The sequence below is a fragment of the Hylobates moloch genome, unplaced genomic scaffold, assembly GCF_009828535.3.
Source record: "Hylobates moloch isolate HMO894 unplaced genomic scaffold, HMol_V3 SCAFFOLD_5, whole genome shotgun sequence".
NCBI lineage: Eukaryota > Metazoa > Chordata > Mammalia > Primates > Hylobatidae > Hylobates > Hylobates moloch.
In genome coordinates, this window is record NW_026652280.1 from 32923346 (window position 1) to 32945883 (window position 22538).

The 22538-nt window shown below is 43.6% G+C and overlaps 1 protein-coding gene across 2 annotated transcripts in view; it reads left to right on the top strand.

The window, feature by feature from the left end:
* Positions 1-22538, top strand: part of LOXHD1 (lipoxygenase homology PLAT domains 1) — a 197232-nt gene that overhangs the window by 23009 nt on the left and 151685 nt on the right. For both annotated transcript variants that reach the window (XM_032151710.2, XM_058438393.1), the window contains exon 5: positions 15831-15929. In XM_032151710.2, the coding sequence (XP_032007601.1) occupies positions 15831-15929 (99 nt within the window). The remainder of the gene's footprint in view (positions 1-15830; positions 15930-22538) is intronic.

Below are 22538 nucleotides of genomic sequence, written 5' to 3' on the forward strand. Positions count from 1 at the left end.
GAGTTCTAATTTCTCCAGATCCTGACCAACACTCACTATTTTCTGTTTTTTAAAAAACAATAGCCAACCTAATGGGTGTGAAATTATCCCTAAAGATTAGTGATGTTGAGCATCTCTTCATGTGCTTATTGGTTATTTACATATCTTCTTTGGAGAATAACCATTCAAATCCTTCATCCATTTTTAAATTAAGTTGTTTATCCTTTTATTGTTGAATCGTAGGCCTCTGTTAACATATTCTGGGTATTAACCCCTTTTCAGACATATAATTTACAAATATTTTTCTCCCATTCAATGAGTTGTCTTTTTACTCTGTTGATAGTGTCCACCGATGCCCAAAAGTTTTAATTTTTATGAAGCCAATTAATCTATTTTTTCTTTTGTCGCCTATGTTTTGGCATCACATCTAAAAAAAAATGCCAAGGTCAATGTCATGAAGATTTTTCTCCCATGTTTTCTTCTAAGAGTGTTATAGTTTTAGTTGTTACATTTAGGTCTTTGGTCCATTTTGAGTGAAATTTTGCAGATGATATAAATCAAGGTCCAACTTCACTCTTTTGCATGTGGATATTCAGTTTTCCCATCACTATTTGTTGAAAAGACTGTCCCCTCCTTATTGAATAATTTTGGCACCCCTGTTGAAAATTATTTGACTATATATATGATAGTTTATTTCTGGGCTGTCTGTTCTATTCCACTGGTCTATATGTCTGTCTTTATGCCATTACCACACTGTTTGATTACTGTAGCTTTGCAGTAAGTTTTAAAATCAGGAAGTGTGAGACCTCAAACTTTTGTTCTTTTTCAAGATTATTTTGGCTATTCAGGATCCCTTGATATGTCACTTCTTTTAATGCATTCAAAATGTTCATTAAGTGATTTTAACAGTGACCATAGGCCATATTTCAGTCAAAAAGCTTCTGTTCATCTGGAAGAAAAGAGGAAAATGCCTTCACGTCAACTCCTCAGTTCTTGCCCAAGACTTCAAGGCTCCTGGAGAAACCTCCTGGATTCTCCTGACTCATCCCCATGTGAATCAGTAGGAGTGGGCATCCCAGTCTTGGCTGGCTGCCCTCAACCTGTCAATGGAATGGTTCAGTCAGACATCACACGTGAATAAGCATTTCAGACATACACAGAGCCGGCACAGGGAGTTAGCAGCCATCTCTAGGCTTGTCTCACTCTAAGAGTGGGCGTCAGGGGTCCTGGCACCTTCTGGGGCCTGTGGAAGGCTGGCAACTGCTTTTCCAGCATATCTGCATTTATTATCCCTGGGAACAGACTCTTGGCTATCAAATTGCTCCAGAAGTGTAGTGAATTTTCCCTCCTGCCATCTGCTTGTTGGCATCCCTTCTATTGCCATGGATGTGTGTGACTCTTTTCCTGGTGGATTTCTTCCATCCTGCCAGGAATGGCTCACCCTCTTGATAACTCAGAACCCAAGGGGCAGAGTAATGGCATTGACATCTCCACACTGATAGCAGCCCCTGGCTAGAAGCTAAGCACTGTCTCCGCTGCCTGGAGGTGCAGCATCATCCTTAGCAGATGCTGTTGGCAATGCCCTCTTGAGCTGCTCTAAGATACTGAGCCTGTGGATAAGGACATAGTCCCTGCCCTCAAGGTGCTCACAGTCCAGTGGAGGACACAGATTCCCATCATACAAAGTGCCCACAAGGAGACTGTAGAGCATCATGGCTCAGAGTGCCAGGCCTCAAATCATGGAGTCCTGGGTTCAAATCCCACCTCTACCACCTCCTAGCTATAGGACTTTGAGACAAAATACTTCCATAGCCTTGTGTCTTTGTGTGCATACATTTTACAAGTAGTATCTTCTTAAAACTCTGAGAAGTAGCGGCTATTATTATCCCCACATTGCACATGGGACAAAGGTCAAAGCAAGCAGCACAGAGTGCCTCCCCACCGCCTCTTCTGTTTCTTGGTCTAAGGCTAGCAGCTCCCATTTCTCAACCTGTTTGCTTAGATTGTGTTGGCTCCTGTGTCTGGCAGACTGGCTCTGAAAGCTGTTCTCTCCAGCGTTCATCAAACCTGAGGAGGTTTCAAGTGACCCATTGGAAGTGGAACTGAGGCCTGAGGGCAGTATTAGACACCCTGTGCTAATTTGTTCAGAGATTGTGGAGTGGAAACCAGACCACTGACAGCCGACAGCCATTTCTGGGATTCAGGCCCTATCGAATCAAGCCCTGCAAGGACCCAGTGGGGCAGCTCTTTCTGGAGCCCCGGGGCCTGCCCTATTTGCTAACTGAGTTGGCTCCTTGTTCCCAGAGTTCTGTCTCAAGTTGGTGATATAGGAAACTGTGAATCTTCTGTTAAAACATGTGCCAGGGCCAGAGGAAATGTCAAGGCCCCTCGCCCCTCACTTCCTCTCTTTCATCCTCCTCTTTTTTGCATGCCACCCTGACCCCACTGGATGGAAAGCCTCAGCCTCTCTGGATGGCATTACCTACTTCCTCTGCCTCAGGTGTCCCCTCCCTCTCTAAACTCTGTGAGGAAAGTCTATGCCGCACACTGCTGTGCAGGGATCCTGCAATCAGGGATATGTAAGGAATCTCACGGGCAGGGAGGAGGACCTTCTCAACCTACTCCCTGTGGTTCACACGTGCTCTGGCAGAATCACCACCAAGATGAGCCACCAAGACTGATGGTGGTGGGGGCGGGGGGTTGTAGCTGTCAGGTGTTTTGAGATGGATACATTGCCAAGAAATACCATATTTCAGGGCTCTAACTACCTAATATGTGTCTCTCTGGTTTCTCCAGTGAAGCTCAGTTTGCTCTGAGGGTAACACTGCGCTCTCCTCCTACCTACCTGGTGGTGGCTTTTACTCACAGCTGCTACCTCGGCCACTGGGATTTAGGGGCTTGTATGAACGTTGGTAAGGAGCAGGTTGTGTGCATATGGTGGTAACAGGAGGTCATGTATTGATACACCTGATTATGAAGACAAGCCACAGAGATGGGTGGAAAGAGCTTTCCAAAGGGGCAGAGACCTGAGTCCTAGCCTCACACTTTGGTAATTATGTGACTATGGGCAAGTTGCTCATCCTCCCTGGGTCTCTGTTTCCTCATCTTCTTACCAGGTTGCTTGAGATGTTCTCTGAGGTCCCTGTAGCACTGGCTTTCTCTGGCACTGTGCTAGCTAAGCATCTTCTTTCTTGCTTGCCTCCAGGTGTCTCCCACCCACTGATTTCACCCCCGCCCCATACCCACTTTGATGTTGTCCCTTTTGGTGATACATTCACAGGACACAGTGCCCAGGTGCAATTCATGAGCCCACTGCAGAGTTGCCCAGGCTGAGAATGCAGGGCTACTCAGTCCTCTTTCACTTCAGGGCAGCCCTGGGCACATCCCTGCCTTCCCTATGGGGCAGTATTGAAGGATGAGGTTGGGCGAGACATCTGAGTTAGGCAAGGCCTGATAAGATGGCATGTGCTCTCCGGGTAGCTTTGGGATGACCCCATGTTGGGTCTTGAAGGAGCTTGGGCTGGTAGGGAGGCATGAGCAAGATCTGTTTAAGGTAGATCCTTCCTGGCCTTCTCACGACCAATATGATGTCATTTCCTGCCTTCTGGCCAAGTAATTGCCCATAGCCCAGTGCCTACCCACAAACCCTCCTACTTTGAAAAGCACTGAGATGATCATGTGGCTTAGATTAATATTGAGCCCACACCATACTGCTTGGGGAAGTCTCCACCAACTTGGCCATGAGACAGGCCTCTGAAGCCAAGAGCTGCGTTGCAGCTGACCTGGGGGCTGCTCACACCCCAGGGCTGTCAGAACCCAGCACAACAGCTCAGAAATGTTTCAGACTCAGGCCTTGGCAGAAGCAGAGAGGCCCCTTGCATTCAGAGGGCCCAGTCTGGAGGTGGGTCCTGATCCCACACCTGCTCTTGTTCTTTAGGTTTTGGAAAGGACAAGCCACCATCTAGGGAGCATGTAATCTTCTTGGGTAGATTAATAACAAATACGGTTGCAGCCAGTTTTGTTGTATACTTCAAAGAGAAGAGAGGCTGATGATTACAGGAAAGAGAACCCATAAGAAGAAACAACAACTTGGGCAGGTGGGCTGGGCGCATGCAGGTTGTGGGAGGGGTGGATGACGTTTACATCTGGACTCCCAGTCTGGAGCAAATGAATTGCCTCTTTCTTTCTTTCTTTCTTTCTTTCTTTCTTTCTTCCTTCCTTCCTTCCTTCCTTCCTTCCTTTCTTTCTTTCTTTCTTTCTTTCTCTCTCCCTTCCTTCCTTCCTTCCTTCCTTCCTTCCTTCCTTCCTTCCTTCCTTCCTTCCTTCCTCCCTCCCTTCCTTCCTTCCTTCCTTCCTATGCCCAGTGAAAAACTTGGAGCTGGGGGCTGAAAGCTGCACAGCACTTGGGAACGGGTAGAAATGGAATTGTGTTTGTTTTCAGCATAATCACTGTTTCCATTCCTGGCTGTTTCATCAGGTAACTGGGTTATAGTTTTATTCCAGCCCATGCAGTGCCACACAATGATTATCACACAGCTCCAGATGTGTACCCAGTCTTGACATGACCATGTTGGGTGCAGTGCCCAGGGTGCATTTGAGGGGAGAATGAGATAAGAAAGGGATTGCGATTAACGTATTAGGGGCATGTGCAAATTGTACTGCCCTGCAAAGGATTATGAACCTGCCAGAGGACTGCATAGTGCAAAAGCAAGTGCAAAATGAAAGCACCCTGCATGATTGGAGCATAAAACACCCATCACAAAGGCTCTGTCAAGAAGCCAGAAGCCCTGACTTATTCCCAGATTCTATAGGATATTACCGTAGAGTAATTAAATCATTAATCTTAAAATAACTCTCTGGGTCAGAAGGCACATCCTGAGTTCTGGTTCTGGCTTTGCCACCCAATAGCAATGAGACCTGGGGCAGATCTCAGTTCCCCTCCTATCCTCAGTTTCTCCCTCTGTAGAGCACCTGGACTAGGGGGTCTCTTGGAGTATTTTCAGGATTACTAGAGTGTCCACCTTCATAACCAAAGAGAGATGGAGAGGTCAGGGCCAGCCCTCCTCCACGGGGGCAAAAGGAGATTGGCCTTTGGTGGCTTCCTTTCTACTGTGGAACTTTCTCCCCTATTTCATCCCCCCATACTTCCCATCTTCGAGATAGTCCCCCACCATGGACTTGGTCTCTGGACTCCCCTTCTCCGTGGTCAAAAGCTAGCTCTGCCATTCTGCCACTTAGGCTAGCATGAGCAGATGCCTTAAGCTCTGTGCCTTTATTTTCTCATTTGTAAAGTGGGGAGAACATTAATTTCTACCTGATAAGATTAGCTGGGGAAATAAGCATACAGGACTTAGTGCAGAGGCACAGAGTCAGTGCTCAGTAAATGACACAATAGCGTGGTGCTTGTCCTTGTGGTTAAGCTCCTGATGTTTCCCTTTCTTCTTCCCCTACATCCAGGCTTTTTCTGATTCTGAGATGCACAGGCTTAAGATTCTAGCCTCTCAGAAAGGACTCCAGAGCTATTCAGTGCCAGGTTCCCCTCTGGAATCCAGGCAGGTTCAAGCAGACAACTGGGAATACGCTCATGACCTTGACTGCTGTTAAAGCCAGCAGGGAGAGCCTCTTTTCCTGATGCTTTGTCATTTTCCTTCACGGAGCATTCTCCAGGGCTCTCTGAGCCTATTTGCTGTGGGTGCTGCTTGGGAGTCATTGTTCCTTTGAACTCCATGGAGGAATTCCCAGGTAGGGGCAAGGGCTCCAGGGTAGGGAGGGCTGGGCCAGCCCTGCAGCACTTTCCTCCACTGAAGCTCACAGCAGCTCCCCGCCCACTCCATCTGCTCCCACCTAGCACTGTAGAAAATCATCTCCGGAAAGAGGGGGAAGAAGAGAACCACTCTGAGTGAGGCCCTGGTGTGGCACATCAGAGAATTTAAGGACCAAAAGGGACTTTATCTACTCTTCCTCCATTTCAGAGAGGAGCAAATGGAAGCCCAGGGAAATTAAGCCCCTTGCTCTTGGTCACACAGCATAACTGCAGGGCAGAGCTGCAGTCTTGGGCTTTTGGTGCCAGCCCATGCTCCTCTGTCATTCCTCCCGTTAAGCACATTCATTCAGTGATTCAATGGGCATTTTGCGGGGAGCCTTCTATGCACCAGAGCCTGCGCTCAGGGTGATTACATACAGGCCCTTCTCTCTAGGAGTTTAGAGTCTAGATGGGAGAGAGTCAAGCCAGTAGATAATCACAGTGCAAAGGGATAGAATATTCTAAGTGGGATATGGCCCATGCCAATGGGAGCATAGAGGAAGAAGGAATCAGGAGGGCTTTATAGAGGAGGTGATGCTCAAACTGAGTCTTCATAGGTGAGGAGTTTTCTAGGATTTGAAATGAAATGAGGGCACTTGGGGAAATGAGCTCTAATGGCCCAGTGTCACACACACAGCTGGGAATGGATCCTCCATCTCATATTTTCACTGTGGCCTCCACCCTCCCAGAACCACCACCAGCCACATTCTCCTTCAACCCAGCAGCCAGAATGTTTGGAGAATGCATGGAATTGTGTATTTGCTTCAAACTTCATTATTTTTATCTTTAAATAGGTGTTTAAAATAGCCTTTTTTTTCTGTTTGTGGAAATAGCACTTTCTCCATGTTGCATTTTGTACACACGAAAATCTGAACTGATGACACAGACACTGTCTTGGCCCTGATCCAGCTGTCAGTGTCCATTCCATTCCAGCACCAATGGCTTCCTGCTGGAACCCTCCCTTGAGCCGCAGGTGTTGCCCAGTGTGAGCCCAGCGAGAGTCAGAGAAAGGGTTCCCACCTGCCTGGGGCTGGGTCTCTGCTGGTGGCCCTCGTGTCTATTCTCTCTCATTGGCCATCCAGTTCTCAATCTTCCCTCCAGCCTGACAGCCACTCAGATTGGCTCAAGGTGTTTGTGTGACAAAGCCAGCTTGAGGGTATAATAAATTGGCAGGAACTTTTAACAGTTTCTTCTGAAATACAGAAGACATGATGACCTACTCAAGTATTGACATTAGGTGACTTCAGTTTTCAATCCCAGAAAAAATATGGCCATTGTAAAAATTCAAAAGTACAAGTAAGCAACAGAAGAATAAGAAAATCTTCCATAATCCAATCACTCAAAGATGATAATAGCTGATTTTTATCCGGCACTTATTCAATGGCTGGCATTATTCTCAACAAACTATTAATCTTAATCTAATCTGTCCATCCACCTATCTATCTAAACATCCATTTAATTTTCACAACGCTGCGAGGGAGGTTTATTGTTACCCCCATCTAATAGATGAAGGAGACTGAGGAAGGGGGAGGTGAAATCATTTGTCTATAAGGATGGAGCTAGGAGCAAACCCAGAGGCTTGAACTTAAGTACTGAGTACAATTGTGTTGGAGACACCCCTGTTAACATTTTGGTGAATTTCCTTCCCATTCTTTAAATTTTTGTTTATGAAAATATTAAACCCCACATATTAAAATGGTAATTGCATTAAACTCAATTTTATAACCATGTTGTTTCACTTAATACTACATTATAGCCTCAAGTAATCTTCTGTTATTTTATTTTATATTTATTTATTTTTTGAGATGGTGTCTCACTCTGTTGCCCAGGCTGGAGTGCAGTAGCATGATGTTGGCTCACTGCAACCTCCGCCTCCCAGGTTCAGGTGATTCTCCTGCCTCAGCATCCCGAGTGGCTGGGATTACAGGCATGTGCTACCACACCTGGCTAATTTTGTGTTTTTATTAGAGACAGGGTTTTACCATGTTGGCTGGGCTGATTTCAAACTCCTGACTTCAAGTGTAATCCCAAAGTATTGGGATTACAGGCATGAGCCACTGTGCCCGGCCCATCTTCTGTTATTTTAAGTCGCTGCATAGTAGCCCATAAATGGGAGAATATATTTCACCCTCCAAATCTCCTATTTTGGATATTTTTTGGTTGTTCCCAATTTTTTGTCAGTATTAACAATGCTGTGATAGACATCCTTATAGGTGATCAATTAATATAACTACTCCCTTAGTATAAACTAATGCATAGGGCTTGAATAATTGGTTCAAGGGATTTGCACAATGTTAAGGCTTTTAACATATATCACTCATCTGCCCTCCAGGAAGGCTGGGTGACATTCCAGTAGTATACAAGAAGTGCTGGTGTTCTGGCCCTCTGGGGGAAGATAAATACTAGCAGTCTACTAGAGTCAGGGTTGGAAAGGGAAGTAATGGAGCCAAGGTTACCGAAACGTGCAGGTGGATGGGAGGGGTCTTCCATAGAGAGGCAGGAAAGGAAGCAAAGGAGGACGAGTGACTGCAGTGCAGGTGGAAATAGCTCTTCAGGGCTGGGCAATGGCTGGAAAAGGAACCCAGCAGGATAAGCTAAAGGAGTGGAGGCTGATCTACTCCCTCCTGTGTTTCAACACCTGATAGCATCAGACTTAACATTGGACAGTTCCCTAGAAAAACGTACCAGCTGTATTTTTACTTGAGGGTGATGAATGGTATAGGGCAAGCTGGTCCAACCCACCACCCACAGGCTGCATGTGGCCCAGGACAGCTTTGAATGTGGCCCAACAAAAATTCATAAACTTTCTTAAAGCATAAGATTTTTTTGCATTTTTTTTTTTTTTTTTAGCTCATCAGCTATCGTTAGTGTTAATGTATTTTATGTGTGGCCCAAGGGAATTCTTCTCCTTCCAATGTGGCCCAGGGAAGCCAAAAGACTGGATGCCACTGCTGTAGAATGTTATTTCTTGATTTCTGCCCATGAGCAACTTTTAAGGACCAAGTGATGTTTTCATGTTGGTGCATAACAAGGCTTGGCTGCGGTCAAATGCACGGACTGTGTTTGAGCACCCGAGTTGCTAAAGGAACAACGCACACGCTGGGAGCTGTGGAATGGGGCCATGTGGGTTTGGGAGGTGGGAACTTTTGAGAGAACCTGAGGTTTGAACTAAAGCTGGCAGGGTGGGGGCAATGACAGCCAAGAGAGAACCTTCTTGTTCAGATGCCCTGAGTCCAAATCTAGGCTGCACCCTTTCTAATTGTGTGAACACCATCAAGCTTCTTAAGCTCCTGCTTCCATTGCCTCATTACTAAAAATGGTGACACTAGTAGCCATAGGGTCTATCATTGTGAGGATTAAACGATGTGATAGAAGTGAATGGCCCATTGCAATTTCTGGGAGCATCAGAGGTGCTTATGATTTTGATAAGGAGTGTGTCTGCAAGGAGAGCAAGGTGGAGGGTATTCTAGGGAGAAAAGTTCCAGTTCTATTTGTAAGACAGTGAGAGGGAGAAAAGACAGACGAAGAAAGGGAGAAGGAAGAAAAGAAAGGAAGGAAGTTACAGGAGGAAAGCAAAGGAAGAGAGCCTGTCTTCCATCGTCCCAGTTCCTTGTGTGTGGTCCCAGGAGCAGAGAGCATCTTGCAGAGGCCATGGAAGAGTTGGTACAAAGCGATGATGGGAGGGTGGGTTGGATATACTGGGAGGTGGAAGAGTCTGGAGAATGAGGAAGAGACAGTAGACGAGAGGCTGGCTGAGAGGCAATGGGTATCCAGGCCTGATGAAGGAAGAGGAAACATTTTGGGGGTAGCATAGAGAAAAGAACTGGAGTCTATATGACTGGGAGGGAATCCATTGGTTGGTGGCCATGAGCCAGCTTCCGGCACATGGCATTGTCCCCCCTGCCCATCCTTGGGTTCTGCGGACCACCCCCTCCCCACATCTGTGTGGGCTTGAGTAGTGAGGGGGCCTTCCCTGGCTGGGAGAGAACATTCCCCCTCATCTCCCACCCCCAGGGCAGCCCCCGCTGAATCTCTCTCCCTTGCCATTTTCATCTCCTCCTACGCAGCGCCTGTGATATCTCACTTCTAGCGTCTTGGCTCTCAGTGAGCGGAAGTGAGGGGTGTCAGGGTGTGAGCCATTGCAGATTCACTTGCGGGTGGGGTAAAATCAGGCCCAATCATTCTCCTTCCAACCCCCTCCTCACCCTCACCTGCTAAAATAGCTAAAGCCACGTTCTATTTAAACAGGATCTGGGGATGGGCTAAAGGCAAGGAAAAGAAACTCCACCAGTTCATTCATGATTCTCTGCTTCCTAAGAAAGCCTGGACCACGTGAGAGTCCCTGAGGCTCAAATCGCACTGGGTCTTGATGAGATGGGGGCTTAGTTACGGGGCATATGCTTGACTTCTGTGGTCGGGAATGTGGCAAGCAGCCTCACCAGACTCCACTGTGCATGCAGCACCAGATTTGGGGGCCTGGTCCCCTTATGGCTCTGCCTCTCCGCATGGCCTGGGGTGGCTCTCTGGAGATGTGTTCTGTCACTCCTGTGTGCTGACTGTTCCAGACAGAGCGTAGGGGAGGCTGTGGGGGCGGCTGGTGCACCAGGCGCAGGCAGGCAGCTCGGGCCTGCCAGTGTCTGCCTTTTCTGGAAGCCCACATAGGCAGCTTCCGGCCAGCCGGCAAGGGACGGATTTCCTGTTTAGAGGGAGCAGCCTTGTGCCCCTGCCACAGGGCCTGCAGAGGAAAAACAGGGCACGTCAGGGCATGTGTATCCACTGAGCAGGGCAAGGGGGTCACAGGCAACCCTCTTTTGTGGCCTTGAGTGGGCACTCTATCTTTAGGCTGCAGCTAAGCCCACCTGCACAGGACTCCAGCTCAATTCTGGTTGGCTTTGGAAGGTACCATGTGTTTAGCTTAATCCCTGGTCTATAGCCCTCATTGTATATTCTTCAGATCAATGCTTAAATTAGTTTGACCTCCCTGAGCTCATGCTGACCTTTAGTGGAAGGAGGTGACTATGTGAAAGGTAGGGTTGCTGGGCTCAGATGTGCAAGTCACGCACTGCACAAGTATGACTATGTAAGGAGACACAATTCACATCAGAGAGCTTGTAGATTTGTGTGTTTATTATGACAGTTATCCAACAGATGGCAGTAAAGTGTCTTGAGAAAGGGATTCTTTTTGCCTAATTTGCACAAAGGTCCCGTATAGGCTAACGGTAGCCCTGCTAAAAGGCCAGAGAGAGATCAACTCTAGGGGCAATTGAACAACAGATAATACACTAAATGGGTAAACCACAGGCCAGCTCTAGAGCTGGCTTGGGTGACGATTTCCATAATCCATCACTAAGCCCTGTTTCTCCCGAGCTTGATCAGGAAGAGGGGTGCATTCAGTGCTAGCCTCTCCTCCAACTTGACCTTCACCTCTTTCCATTTCTGCTCCTTACTCTCAATCGGGCTATGAACAAAAAGCTTAAGACTAAGATTGCAGAAGTGGTGCTGCCCTCTGTCCCTGCCTTTAGGAAACCCCACACCAGGCCGCTTCTTCTATCAGTGGACCGCCAGGCTCAGCCCAGCCACACGGCATTGCAGGGGCAGGGAAAGTTGGCCCTGCTCATTCACAATGGGCACAGGACATGCTCTACTGCAACAGAGAGAGGGGACTCCTTCCCCAATCTTCAGAGCCTTGAGATGCTTAGCTAATGGTCTGGATATGCTGCCATTATCCTGCAGCCAGCAGCTGACCACCCTGGTCCAGGCAGCTTTGCTCGAATTGCAGGCCACAGAGAGCAGATCTGCCCACCACCCCCTGCCTAGAGACAGGCAGAATAGTGCCTGAGAGTGCAAGACATATCCTAACTCGCATCGGTGGCCCAATCCCAGCCTGCTGCCTGTTTTTGTGTGGACCCCGAGCTAAGAATGGTTTCTATGTTTTTTAAACAGTTGAAAAGAATTTTTTAAAAAAGTAATATTTTGGGACACATAAAAATTATACGAAATTCTCATGGCAATGTCCATAAATAAAGTCTTACTGTAATGTAGCCACATACCCATTTGTTTATGTAATATTGTCTATTGTTGCTTTCGTGCCACAACAGTAGAGTTGAACAGTTGATGTGACAGAGACCAAATGGCCTGCAAATCCTAAAATATTTCCTATTTGGTGCTTTACAGAAAAAGTTTGCCCACCCTGGCATAGGGCCTGGGAGGCCTAGGGTATCCTGGGAAAAGCCCTGGATTCAAAGACCAGAGACCTTGCTTTGAGCCCTTCTTGCATCATTTAGCAACTATCTGTCCTGGGGCGAGCCACCTTGCCCTCTGAGCTTCAGTTTTCTTATCTGTAAATGAGAATGTCAACAGCACCTGCCCTGCCTATCACATGTGGCCATTGTGCGGATCAAATGACATCTAGGATATGCAAGTGGCTTGTTAGCTGCACATGCCTTTGTGAATATTTAGTAGTATTTGCCCTGGAAGGTGAATCTACCATGTCATTTTCAGAGATGAAAGGTGACCTTTTGGCTCACATGGGAATTCTTTCTTATCATCATCTTTCTCCCTATTTCCCTGCTTCCTGCTGGCCTTTGGGCAGGGATTTTTTTTTTTTAATCAGTCTTTCCCTTTCTCTCTGGTCAGTGCCCAGTTGCCAGGGCAGCAGCCCTATCTCATATGTGGGCGTTTTGTTCTCACAGATTACAAGATCCAAGGGGTGAGTTCAACAAGCAAAAACCTGCTTGAGACCAGAACAGCAAGTCTGCACTCACTGAAACTCTAGTCACAGGAAATTGGGGGGCACTCGTATGACAGGAAGGCTTGATGCCCTGAGCTGGCGTTTGCCAACAGTGAGAGAATGGAGCCCTGCTTTTACTCAGCCTTGTTCTCTCATTGGCAGATGCACCTAAGCACAGGTCAGGGCTGGCATTGGGCCCGGGACTTGTTTTGGAAAATGGCAAAGTAGATAGTCTGGGGTTCTGCTAGAAGAGGGAATATGAAATAAAGGAGGTAGAAGAGTAAGGTAATAAACGTCAGCATCCATGTATGGGGCCTTCTAAAAAATGGTTTTGTGAGGTGCATCTGTCCATCCCTGCTGCAGTTCTTCTCTCCTTCTCAATGTGATTGGCAGTCACCTGTCACACAGGGATCCTATTCTCCACCCAGCCAACCGCATATGGACTCAGGGCCCCATCTGCCATAGAAAGTTCTGCAGAGGCTAGAGGACAGTCTGCTTGTTCTAGAATAAGCTTCCTCCTGACCTCTGTCCATGTGACTTCCTGATCTCTTGGCTTGGGTCCCTTGTCCACCTCAGCTGGAAAGTCCTAGAAGCTCATTTCCGCCCCAGCCCTGGTCTCCTGATCTCTGACTCTTGGCCTGTCTCCCCAGATTGCCTCGCTTTGGGTTCATGGTCTGCTTCTCCAGACTTTCCCAGAGCATGGATGCTGTGTGTTCCCAAAGTCCCTTGTGGGTTCGTGCTGCCCAGGCCTCACTTTTCCTGATTCGGGGTGCTTCCCCTACCTTCTGAGATGTCTCCTTGATCTCCTGGCTTCCCTCCAGAGTCTGTCCTTCTTGGTCAAGTGTCAAGGAATTGCAGATTAAAAAGGACCTTTAGTGTTTCCACAACCTCTCACCTATGGCATTTTCTGTGCAGCATCACTGGCAGGTGGCTCTCCACCAATGTGCTTGGCCCATGCTGTCAGTTGTCTCTAGGGATGGGAAACTCCCTCCCCCACCCAAGGGCATCCATTCCTTTGTTGAATAGCCTTAGATACTACAAAACCTCTCCTTAGGTGAGTGAAAATCTGCTTTATAACTCAACTCACTAATTAGAATTCTGCCTTCTGGAATGATTCAGAATATTGGCGACTCCTTCGACAAATGCTTCCCAGCCCCTCTCATCCTTTCTCCTGCTTCACTGTGTGCAGTTTCCCCTGGAGCCCTGCTGCCCCTTCCAATGGACTCATGCAACCTTCAGAACCTTCCCCGGCCACCACCCTCCCTGGCTTCACCAACCAAGGGGCCCTGGGCATCTTGCCACCCTGAAGAGGGGTCTCGCCTCTGTGAAGTGAGCCCTGGACTGGAGTTGGGAAAGGTTATGAGCCAAAATGAATGTTCTCAGAGGTGCGGCCAGCCAGGGAGGAGAGAACCAATCCTGGGGGGCAGCCTCTGGAATATGGAAGATGGTAAAAGCAGAATTAGCTAGCCATGGCTGAGGCCTCTCTGATCCTTACAAACAACGTGGCTCAGAAGCTCTGGGAGGGAAACCTGGAATCTGCCCGTTTAACACCTGCCAGGTGTTACTGCCGGGTAACCTGAGTGTGGCCCCAGTTTCAAGCTGCTCACCTCAGAGTTCCCTGACCTGGCCTCTTCCAAAACCTCCGGTTCTGGCTGAGGTCTAGAGGATCTTCACTGTAGAGCAAGAGGTGTGGGAGTCTGACAGTGGCTGCTCCTCCTGGAGCTCTCAGTTAGGGACAAGAATGGCAGGATTCTGCCCTACCCCATTGATGGGTTTCCTCAAGTGAGGACTGAGGAGAGAAAGGGAAGGCACTGACCGCTGCTGCCTCAGTTTTCTCACCAGTTCAAGGCCAACTTTCAGGGGCTGTGTGTGGGCTGTCCTCTGTGGGGCTCCTGCAGGATCCTGCACCGTGTCACCTCTAGAAGGGATGAAATTAGGTTTTCTCCTCATCTCTCCAACCTCAGTCCTTTGCCCTGAGCAAATTCCTGGAGACTTTGAATTTTAGGAAATTTGATTCAATTTACTTTCCAACATACTTAATGAGACTGTAATGTACATGCCCAGCACTGTGCTAGGGTATGTGGGAGAGATTATCTAGGAGAAGGAAGTCCTGCTCCCAGCCCTCCTATAAATACTTGAAATTAGAAGCCTTACCTGCAGGAAATAGCAAACAACACAAGACAGTAAATGACAAAACTCAGAAATCATTGTCACAGGCAACATAGCGGAGCTGAGGAATACAGAAGAGAAAAACCTCTAAGGGCCAGGGACAGGGCTCAGAGAAGGCACTAGGGAACAGGTGGGCAGAGGGACTGGGACTCTGAACCTTGATTAGAACAGCTCTAATTTTTACCAGCTTCACATATTGGGCAAAAGACACCTATAAAAAAGGATTCTGCTACATAAAAAATAGGAAGCCACTGTAAGAAGGGAAAAGCGGAGGGAGAGTGGTCTCAGCTCTTGGAATTGTTGGCACCCAGTGAACAGCTGGAGGAGTCCCCTTCCCTTGACCACACATACCAACCCCTGACCTTTGCTCCTCACTCTAAGGCTGGCTCCAGCTGGGGAGACCTGGGCAGGTCTCATCGTGTTGTCAAGTTTACCAAGCCCTGTCTCCCATCGAGGCCATGGCTGAGGCTGAAGCTAAGGCATTTGGAGGTTACAAGGGATTAAGTTTTGTTCAATGAATGGAGCAAAGATAAAGGAAGCAGATACAGGTCTTTGAAAGGGCCCTAAGCATGCCAGCCACTATTGGTGCCTCTTGTCTTTGCATTGGTTATGGCTTTGACAATTTACATATAAATTTGATTTTCGTCTGCAGAATCCAGTTTTCCCAGTGAATTTTTATGCTGTGGTGCAATGTGGAAAATGGATTGGGAAAGGCAGAGGAGATACAGAGGGCCTAGTTAGAGACATTTCAATAGTTCAGGGGAGATATGGTGGGAGTTGGTTCAGGGTGGCACCTTGGGTCTGGGCTGATCCCTGTGTTTCAAGGCAACATGTTAGTAGATAAAAACAGAAGGTCTTCTCTACCTCTGATTTATTCATCACATACAGTGATGGTCATACATCCAATGACCATTTGGAACTAATGTTGAGTTGTTTTTTGCTCTGTTATTGACAGTAATGATGATAATTCATACAATGATCATTTGGAACCAATGTGGACTGACTTGTTTTTTGCTCTGTTATTGACAGTAATGGTGACAATTTATGCATTGCTGGGGTAAGTGTAGATGGTGTGGTAGCTACTTTGGGGCCTCTATTCTCTTTTCAGGATCCTGATGAGCTAAGGTTTTTCTCTCTCCTTGTTCCTAGGTAATAAGTATGAAGTCAAGGTATACACTGGTGATGTAATTGGTGCAGGGACAGATGCTGATGTCTTCATCAATATTTTTGGAGAGTATGGAGACACAGGTAATGGGTTTGAATTATTTTTTTCACAAGCCAAGCCCAGGACTATTTTGTAGATGGGGTTCTTCCCACAGTCCTGGCAGAGGAAGGCAGCTTGAGCCCCACTTTGGGCTCCTCTATTGAGCATCTCACTTCTTGTGATGTGGTTTGGAGTGGGTTTGTCCTGGGCAGCAGGTGTTCATTTTGTGTTGTAAAGTTTATGTGTGTGATGTGTTTTCTGATTACAGTATGGCTGGTTTGTGGGTTGATTGCAATTGTCCTGCATCTCAGACCATGGACACTCCCAAGCTCCACATCTCTAGGAAACTCATTCTCACTTACTCTATCTTCCTAAGCTCCATGCCCATCTTGAATTATACTTTGGGATGTGGCTGGGTGTGGCCTGATTCAATGCAGTAGTTTGGGGCAGAACAGAATGAGGCTGGGAATAGAATTTGACTTGGCCTCACAGGGAAAGCAAGAATGGAGAGCTCAGACACAGCTGTAGGTGTTGAGAGGAAGTTCAGGTCAGAATGAGACAGGTGGTTCTCTTCTGCTTCTGCCAATTTAGCAGAATTACATAGGAGTTGGAAAAGCTACAAAGACATGTGAATTTTGTAACAATATACTAAAGAATTCAAAATGTATTGCTAAGCTTATAAGGAAAAAGAAAGAGAAATCTCCAGGTGCCAGTGCTAGAAATGAAGAGGGAATTCAAAACCAAAGTGTTAACTATGAATAGATGTGGTGGCTCCTGGAAGGAGAGAGCTTTCATGCTCAACAATCTAGAGGATGAGCTTTCATACCCATGTGGGGTCAGGAAATGAGACCTTGGCCCTGCATGAGTCAAGAGATTTGAAATTAAAACTGAATATAAAGCCAGAAGCCCTGATGGTTCAGAGGGGCATCTTCAGTGAAAAAATAGACCAGGAAAAAATTTGCTCATCAGTACAGTAAACGTTTCTTGGCAAGAGCTCTAAATTTAAAAAAAAATGCTGAGAAATTGATACCTTAGGCCTGCACTGCATGTGGGCTTGAGGTTTGATTTAACACTACAAGTGTGATTTGGAAGCCCCTCTCCCTGAAGTACAGAAAATTGGTTTCATGCCAGTAATACCTTTAGATATTTGGCAAAAGCATTTGCAAGACGGCCTGAAATTTCCACAGACAAAATACTGAAGATATGTTCACTTTCCCAAACTACGAAACACTCAAATATATAATTTATCATAACTAAGCATTAATCAACAAAACACACAATAATATTAAATCCTCAAGAATTTCAGATAATTAGATACATTGTGGGGAAACTAAAGGCAAAGGGAAATATTTTAAAAGGAAGTAGATTTGGCAGATTGCTTTCTATAAAAACAATAATTAGATTGATAGCAAATTCCTATCAGCAACCTATGTAGGTCATAAGTACGTGGAATAGTATCTTCTCTATTCTAAGCAAGAATATATATCATCCTATAATTCTATACGAGCTAGGTTATCATTCCAGAGTGAAGGCTAAATTAGCAAATTTCCATGCAAACAAAAATAAATAGAGTTTACCATTCATATGCTTAAACAACCACTAAAGGATATACTTCAAGAAAAAGGAAATTGTACACAGAAGAAAGGAGTGAGATATAAGAAACAAAGGTGAGCAAAAATGGATAACTATGTAACGAATCTAAGCAAGCATTGACTATACAAAACAACGATAATGATGACTAACATCAGCGCATGAAGAAATGTGGACCTCAAACAATTAAAATCAATAATATTTGAGAAGGAAAGTGGATGATGAGAGTTAAGACATAGTAAGGGTCTTGGCCCCTGCTGATCTCCCCATTCCCAGGAGAGTAGGGATAATGATTAACTGTAGATTTTAATAAGTATGCATATCAAAATTGTAAAAGTAACCACCCCAAAACAGAAATGTATAATTTGAAAACCAAAGGAAGAAATAAAAGGTAATAAAGAATCAATCCAATAGAAGGAAGGAAATGAAGAAAGGGAAGCAAAGAAAAAACATGGCTAATAGCAAAAAGTAAAACAAATGTATTAATAAATAGAACAAAGTCAGTATTTAAAAGACGGATATTCTCTTAGATGAAAATTCAAAAATCCAGCTTAAATACAGTGTATGACACAAAAAGTCTGAGAATAAATGGGATGAAATAAAATATACCAGGAAAACATTAACAAACAGGAAAGATTCTGGCATAGCTATATTAATAGCTGTCAAATGAAACTTTCAGGCAAACAACTTTGTTCAAATAAAAATATATTAGACAACGACAAAAGGAATAATGACAAAAAGAATGATACAATAATTTTGAACTTGTGTAAACTTAATAACATATTCCCAAAATACGTGAAGCAAAAATTAACAAAATTCTTGGAGGAATTTGGCAAATACAGAATCATAGTGGGAGATTTTGATACAATACTGTCAGTAATGGATAGGCCAAATGCATACAAATTTAGTATGAGTGGAAAAGATTTCAACTACACAGTTAATAAGCTTGACCTAAAGGGAGTATATAGATTACTTCATCCAACTGGTAGAGAATACACATTCTTATCAAGCATATAATGACTGTATACAAAATCACAAAGCAAGCCTTAACTTAAATGAATCAATAATATAGAGACAACATTCTTTGATCATAAGGCAATAAAATTAGAAGAAATGTCCACTTCTCACCACATTTAAAAATTAAAAAGCATATGTCTAAGTAATTAAAGAATAAATTATAATATGAATAATCTGATAGCACATGTTATATCATCGTCACCACCACCACCACCTGGAACAGAATTTATCCGGGGAAACTAGAGGAGACAGTAGCAATAGCAACTATGCAGGTCCCTGTTACCCATCACATACTGGGTCATTCCAGGAGGATCTTGCAGGGCAAGACTGCAGACCTGGGAGAGAAACACTGGCCCTTGGGCTGTGAGGTCTAAGCCACATTATTGGAGAAGGCTAGCCTCTTTCCTGGGGCTAGGGTCCCATAGCAATATGACATGGGAGAATCTTGGCCTTTGGTCCTCTTCTGCCACATCATCATTTATGCTTGAGGGAACATGAGGGTCTCCTCTAGCATAGTAAAGAGCCTGGGGTCCAAGCCTTATGATTGCCACTATATGATGTAGCCTGATCTTTCATCTCAGTATCCTAAAAAGATTCTCTTAAGAACATGCTATAGCCAATTTCCAAGGAGATCTGTAATCACTAAAGAAATTAGAGCAGTAATTAAAATTCACCCAAGACATCACACCAAGAAGATTGTTCAGGCAAAATCTACCAAATATTTAAGAAATTATGAATCTCCATGTTATATAAATTGTTTCAAAGAATAGGGAAATAGGTAATGTGTCCTAGTTTATTTTATGATTTTTTGATACCAAAATCAGGCTGATAAATTAAGAGAAAGAAATGTACAGATTAGTCTTATTTATGAATAAAGTCCTAAAAATCTTTTTATTTATTTATTTATTATTATACTTCAAATACTAGGGTACATGTGCACAACGTACAGGTTTGTTACATATGTATACATGTGCCACGTTGGTGTGCTGCACCTGTTAACTCATCATTTACATTAGGTATATCTCCTAATGCTATCCCTCCCCACTCCCCCCATCCCATGACAGTCCCCAGTATGTGATGTTCCCCACCATGTGTCCAAGTGTTCTCATTGTTCAGTTCCCACCTATGAGTGAGAACATGCGGTGTTTGGTTTTCTGTCCTTGCGATAGTTTGCTCAGAATGATGGTTTCCAGCTTCATCCACATCCCTAAAAAGGACATGAACTCATCCTTTTTTATGGCTGCATAGTATTCCATGATGTATATGTGCCACATTTTCTTAATCCAGTCTATCATTGATGGACATTTGGGTTGGTTCCAAGTCTTTGCTATTGTGAATAGTGCCGCAATAAACATATATGTGCATGTGCCTTTATAGCATCATGATTTATAATCCTTTGGGTATATACTCAGTAATGGGATGGCTGGGTCAAATGGTGTTTCTAGTTCTAGATCCTTGAGGAATCGCCACACTGTCTTCCACAATGGTTGAACTAATTTACACTCCCACCAACAGTGTAAAGGTGTTCCTATTTCTCTACATCCTCTCCAGCACCTGTTGTTTCCTGACTTTTTAATGATGGCCATTCTAACTGGTGTGAGATGATATCTCATTGTGGTTTTGATTTGCATTTCTCTGATGGCCAGTGATGATAAACATTTTGTCATGTGGAAGACCTAAAAATTTTAAATATTAGCACACCAAATTGATAAATAAATATATAGATATATGACAAATAATTTCTACTCTGTAAAGTTTATTCCAGGGATTTAATGATAATTTAACATTAGTCTATTTATATAATTTATCATAGTAACAGATTAAAGAGAAAGAATTATCTTGATAGATGCAGGAAAATTTGCATTATTTGCTTTTTAAAAACCCATAGAAAACTAGAAATAGAATTTTTTTGAAAAATATAAGGCTATCTACCAAAATATGCACAAATATCATGCTTAATTTTGAAAACTTGAAAGCACTCTTTTTAAAGCCAGAAACGAAATAGTCCAGCTACTCATTATTTCTATTCTTCACAGTACTAGAGGTCCTAAGGCCAGAAAAAGGGGCAAGTAAAAGAAATAAAAGCTGTAATGGTTGAAAATGAAACAACAAACTTTCATTTTGGTAAAAAATAATGATCATCTACAAAATCCAGGAGAATTTACAAACCATTAGAACCAATGAAAGAGAAAGTTACTAAAGTTGCTGGATATAAGATTACCATACAAAAAGTAATAAAAATAAGTAATGCAAACGTTTAATTTAAAAATATATTATTTACATTAGCAATTACAAGGTACCTAAGAATAAATATTAAAAAGAGCCTTTTTGGGAAAACTATAAATTTTTATTGAAGGATATACAAGAATATGTAAATAAATTGAGAAATACATTCATGGATGAGAAAAGACTCAAATTCATTAATATGTCAAATTTTCCCAGGTTGTTTTATAAATGCAATGCAATTTCAGTCAAAATCTTAAAAGGCTATGCCCCACAGCTTACATTGCTACTAAAATTCATGTAGGGCTAAGCCATAAAGAGCTAAATATTGACAAGACAATTTTGAATAATGAAAATAATGCTAACAATATTAATAATATGAGAATATTTGCCCTGCCAGATATTAAGATATTTTAGGTCTCTAAAAACTAAAACAGTGTGATATTGCTAGATGGATAAACAAAATAAAGCAATGAAACAGAATAAAGAGTCTAGAAGCACACATAGAGTTGGCATTATAAATCAGAAGGAAAAGATGAAATGTTCAATTACTGGTGTTTGAACAATTGTCTAACCATATGAAAAACGATAAAATTAAATTCCTGCCTTTTATCACGCACAAAATAACTTTCAGATGGGCTAAAGACTTAAATGTGAAAAAGCAAAAATATAAAATTTTTAGAAGAAACTCTAAAGAAGTATCTTTTTAATCTCAATTTAGAGATGGGATTTCGTAAACAATTCATTAAAAGCATAAGCAACAAAAGAAAATATTGATAAATTGAAGTCTATTAAAACAAGAAAAATATTTGTATGATAAACATAGGCAAACAAGACAAGAGAAAAATGGAATAAAAGATATAAATGGAAAAATTACAGAAGAGCAAAGCCTAAATAGCCAAAATATATTCATGAACATATTCTCAATCTCCCCAAATAAGTAGGGGAATGCAAATTAAAACTGCAATAAGATGCTATTGGGTACACACTGAATAAAAATTTTAAAAAATATATGTTAATAATGATTGTGGGGAATAGGAATCTTCATATACTACTGGTGGTAATTAATGTAGTTCACCATTTTTGGAGGTAAATTTTGCAACATCTAATAAACTGAACATGAGCACACCTCATGGTCCAGAAACTGTAGGTATCTATTCAGAGCTGTTCTTACAAATGTGCAGTAGGAAATAGGTACAGAAGAGTCCATTTCAGTGCTGTTTGCAATAGTAAAAAATTAGAAGCAACCTAAATGTCCATCAGTAGAAGAATGCATAGACAACAGTGTTTCCTTCATTCAATGACTATTATACAGCAGTCAGATGAATAAAGTTATGACTATCATCAAGGTACTCTCAAAAGGATAACATTAACTGAGAAAAAGCAAGTAGCATGAGGGTATGTGACAATGATAACAGGAATAATAGCAACCACCTCAGCAGCAATAATAATGTAATAGTGACCACCACACTTCAGGAGCCGTCCTAAGTGCTGTTTGTGTATTAATTCAGTCAATCTCACAGTAAAATCCCATGAGGGAGGCACTGTTATTATCTCCATTGTACAGATGAAGAATTTGAGGTAGAGAGGTGTGTACTATGATACTATTTATGTAAAATTCTAAAACATGCATAAATAGTATATCTTCTTTATAGATACATATATATGCAAACAAAAATTCTTGGGAATGATATATACCAAGTTGAAGATAGTGTTTATTCTGGGAAAGGAGTAGAAGGGAAGAGATGGACAGTGAGGCCTTAGACATATCTGTCATGTTTTACATCCTTAAGAAATGAGAAAGTTTTGGAGAAAACTGGACA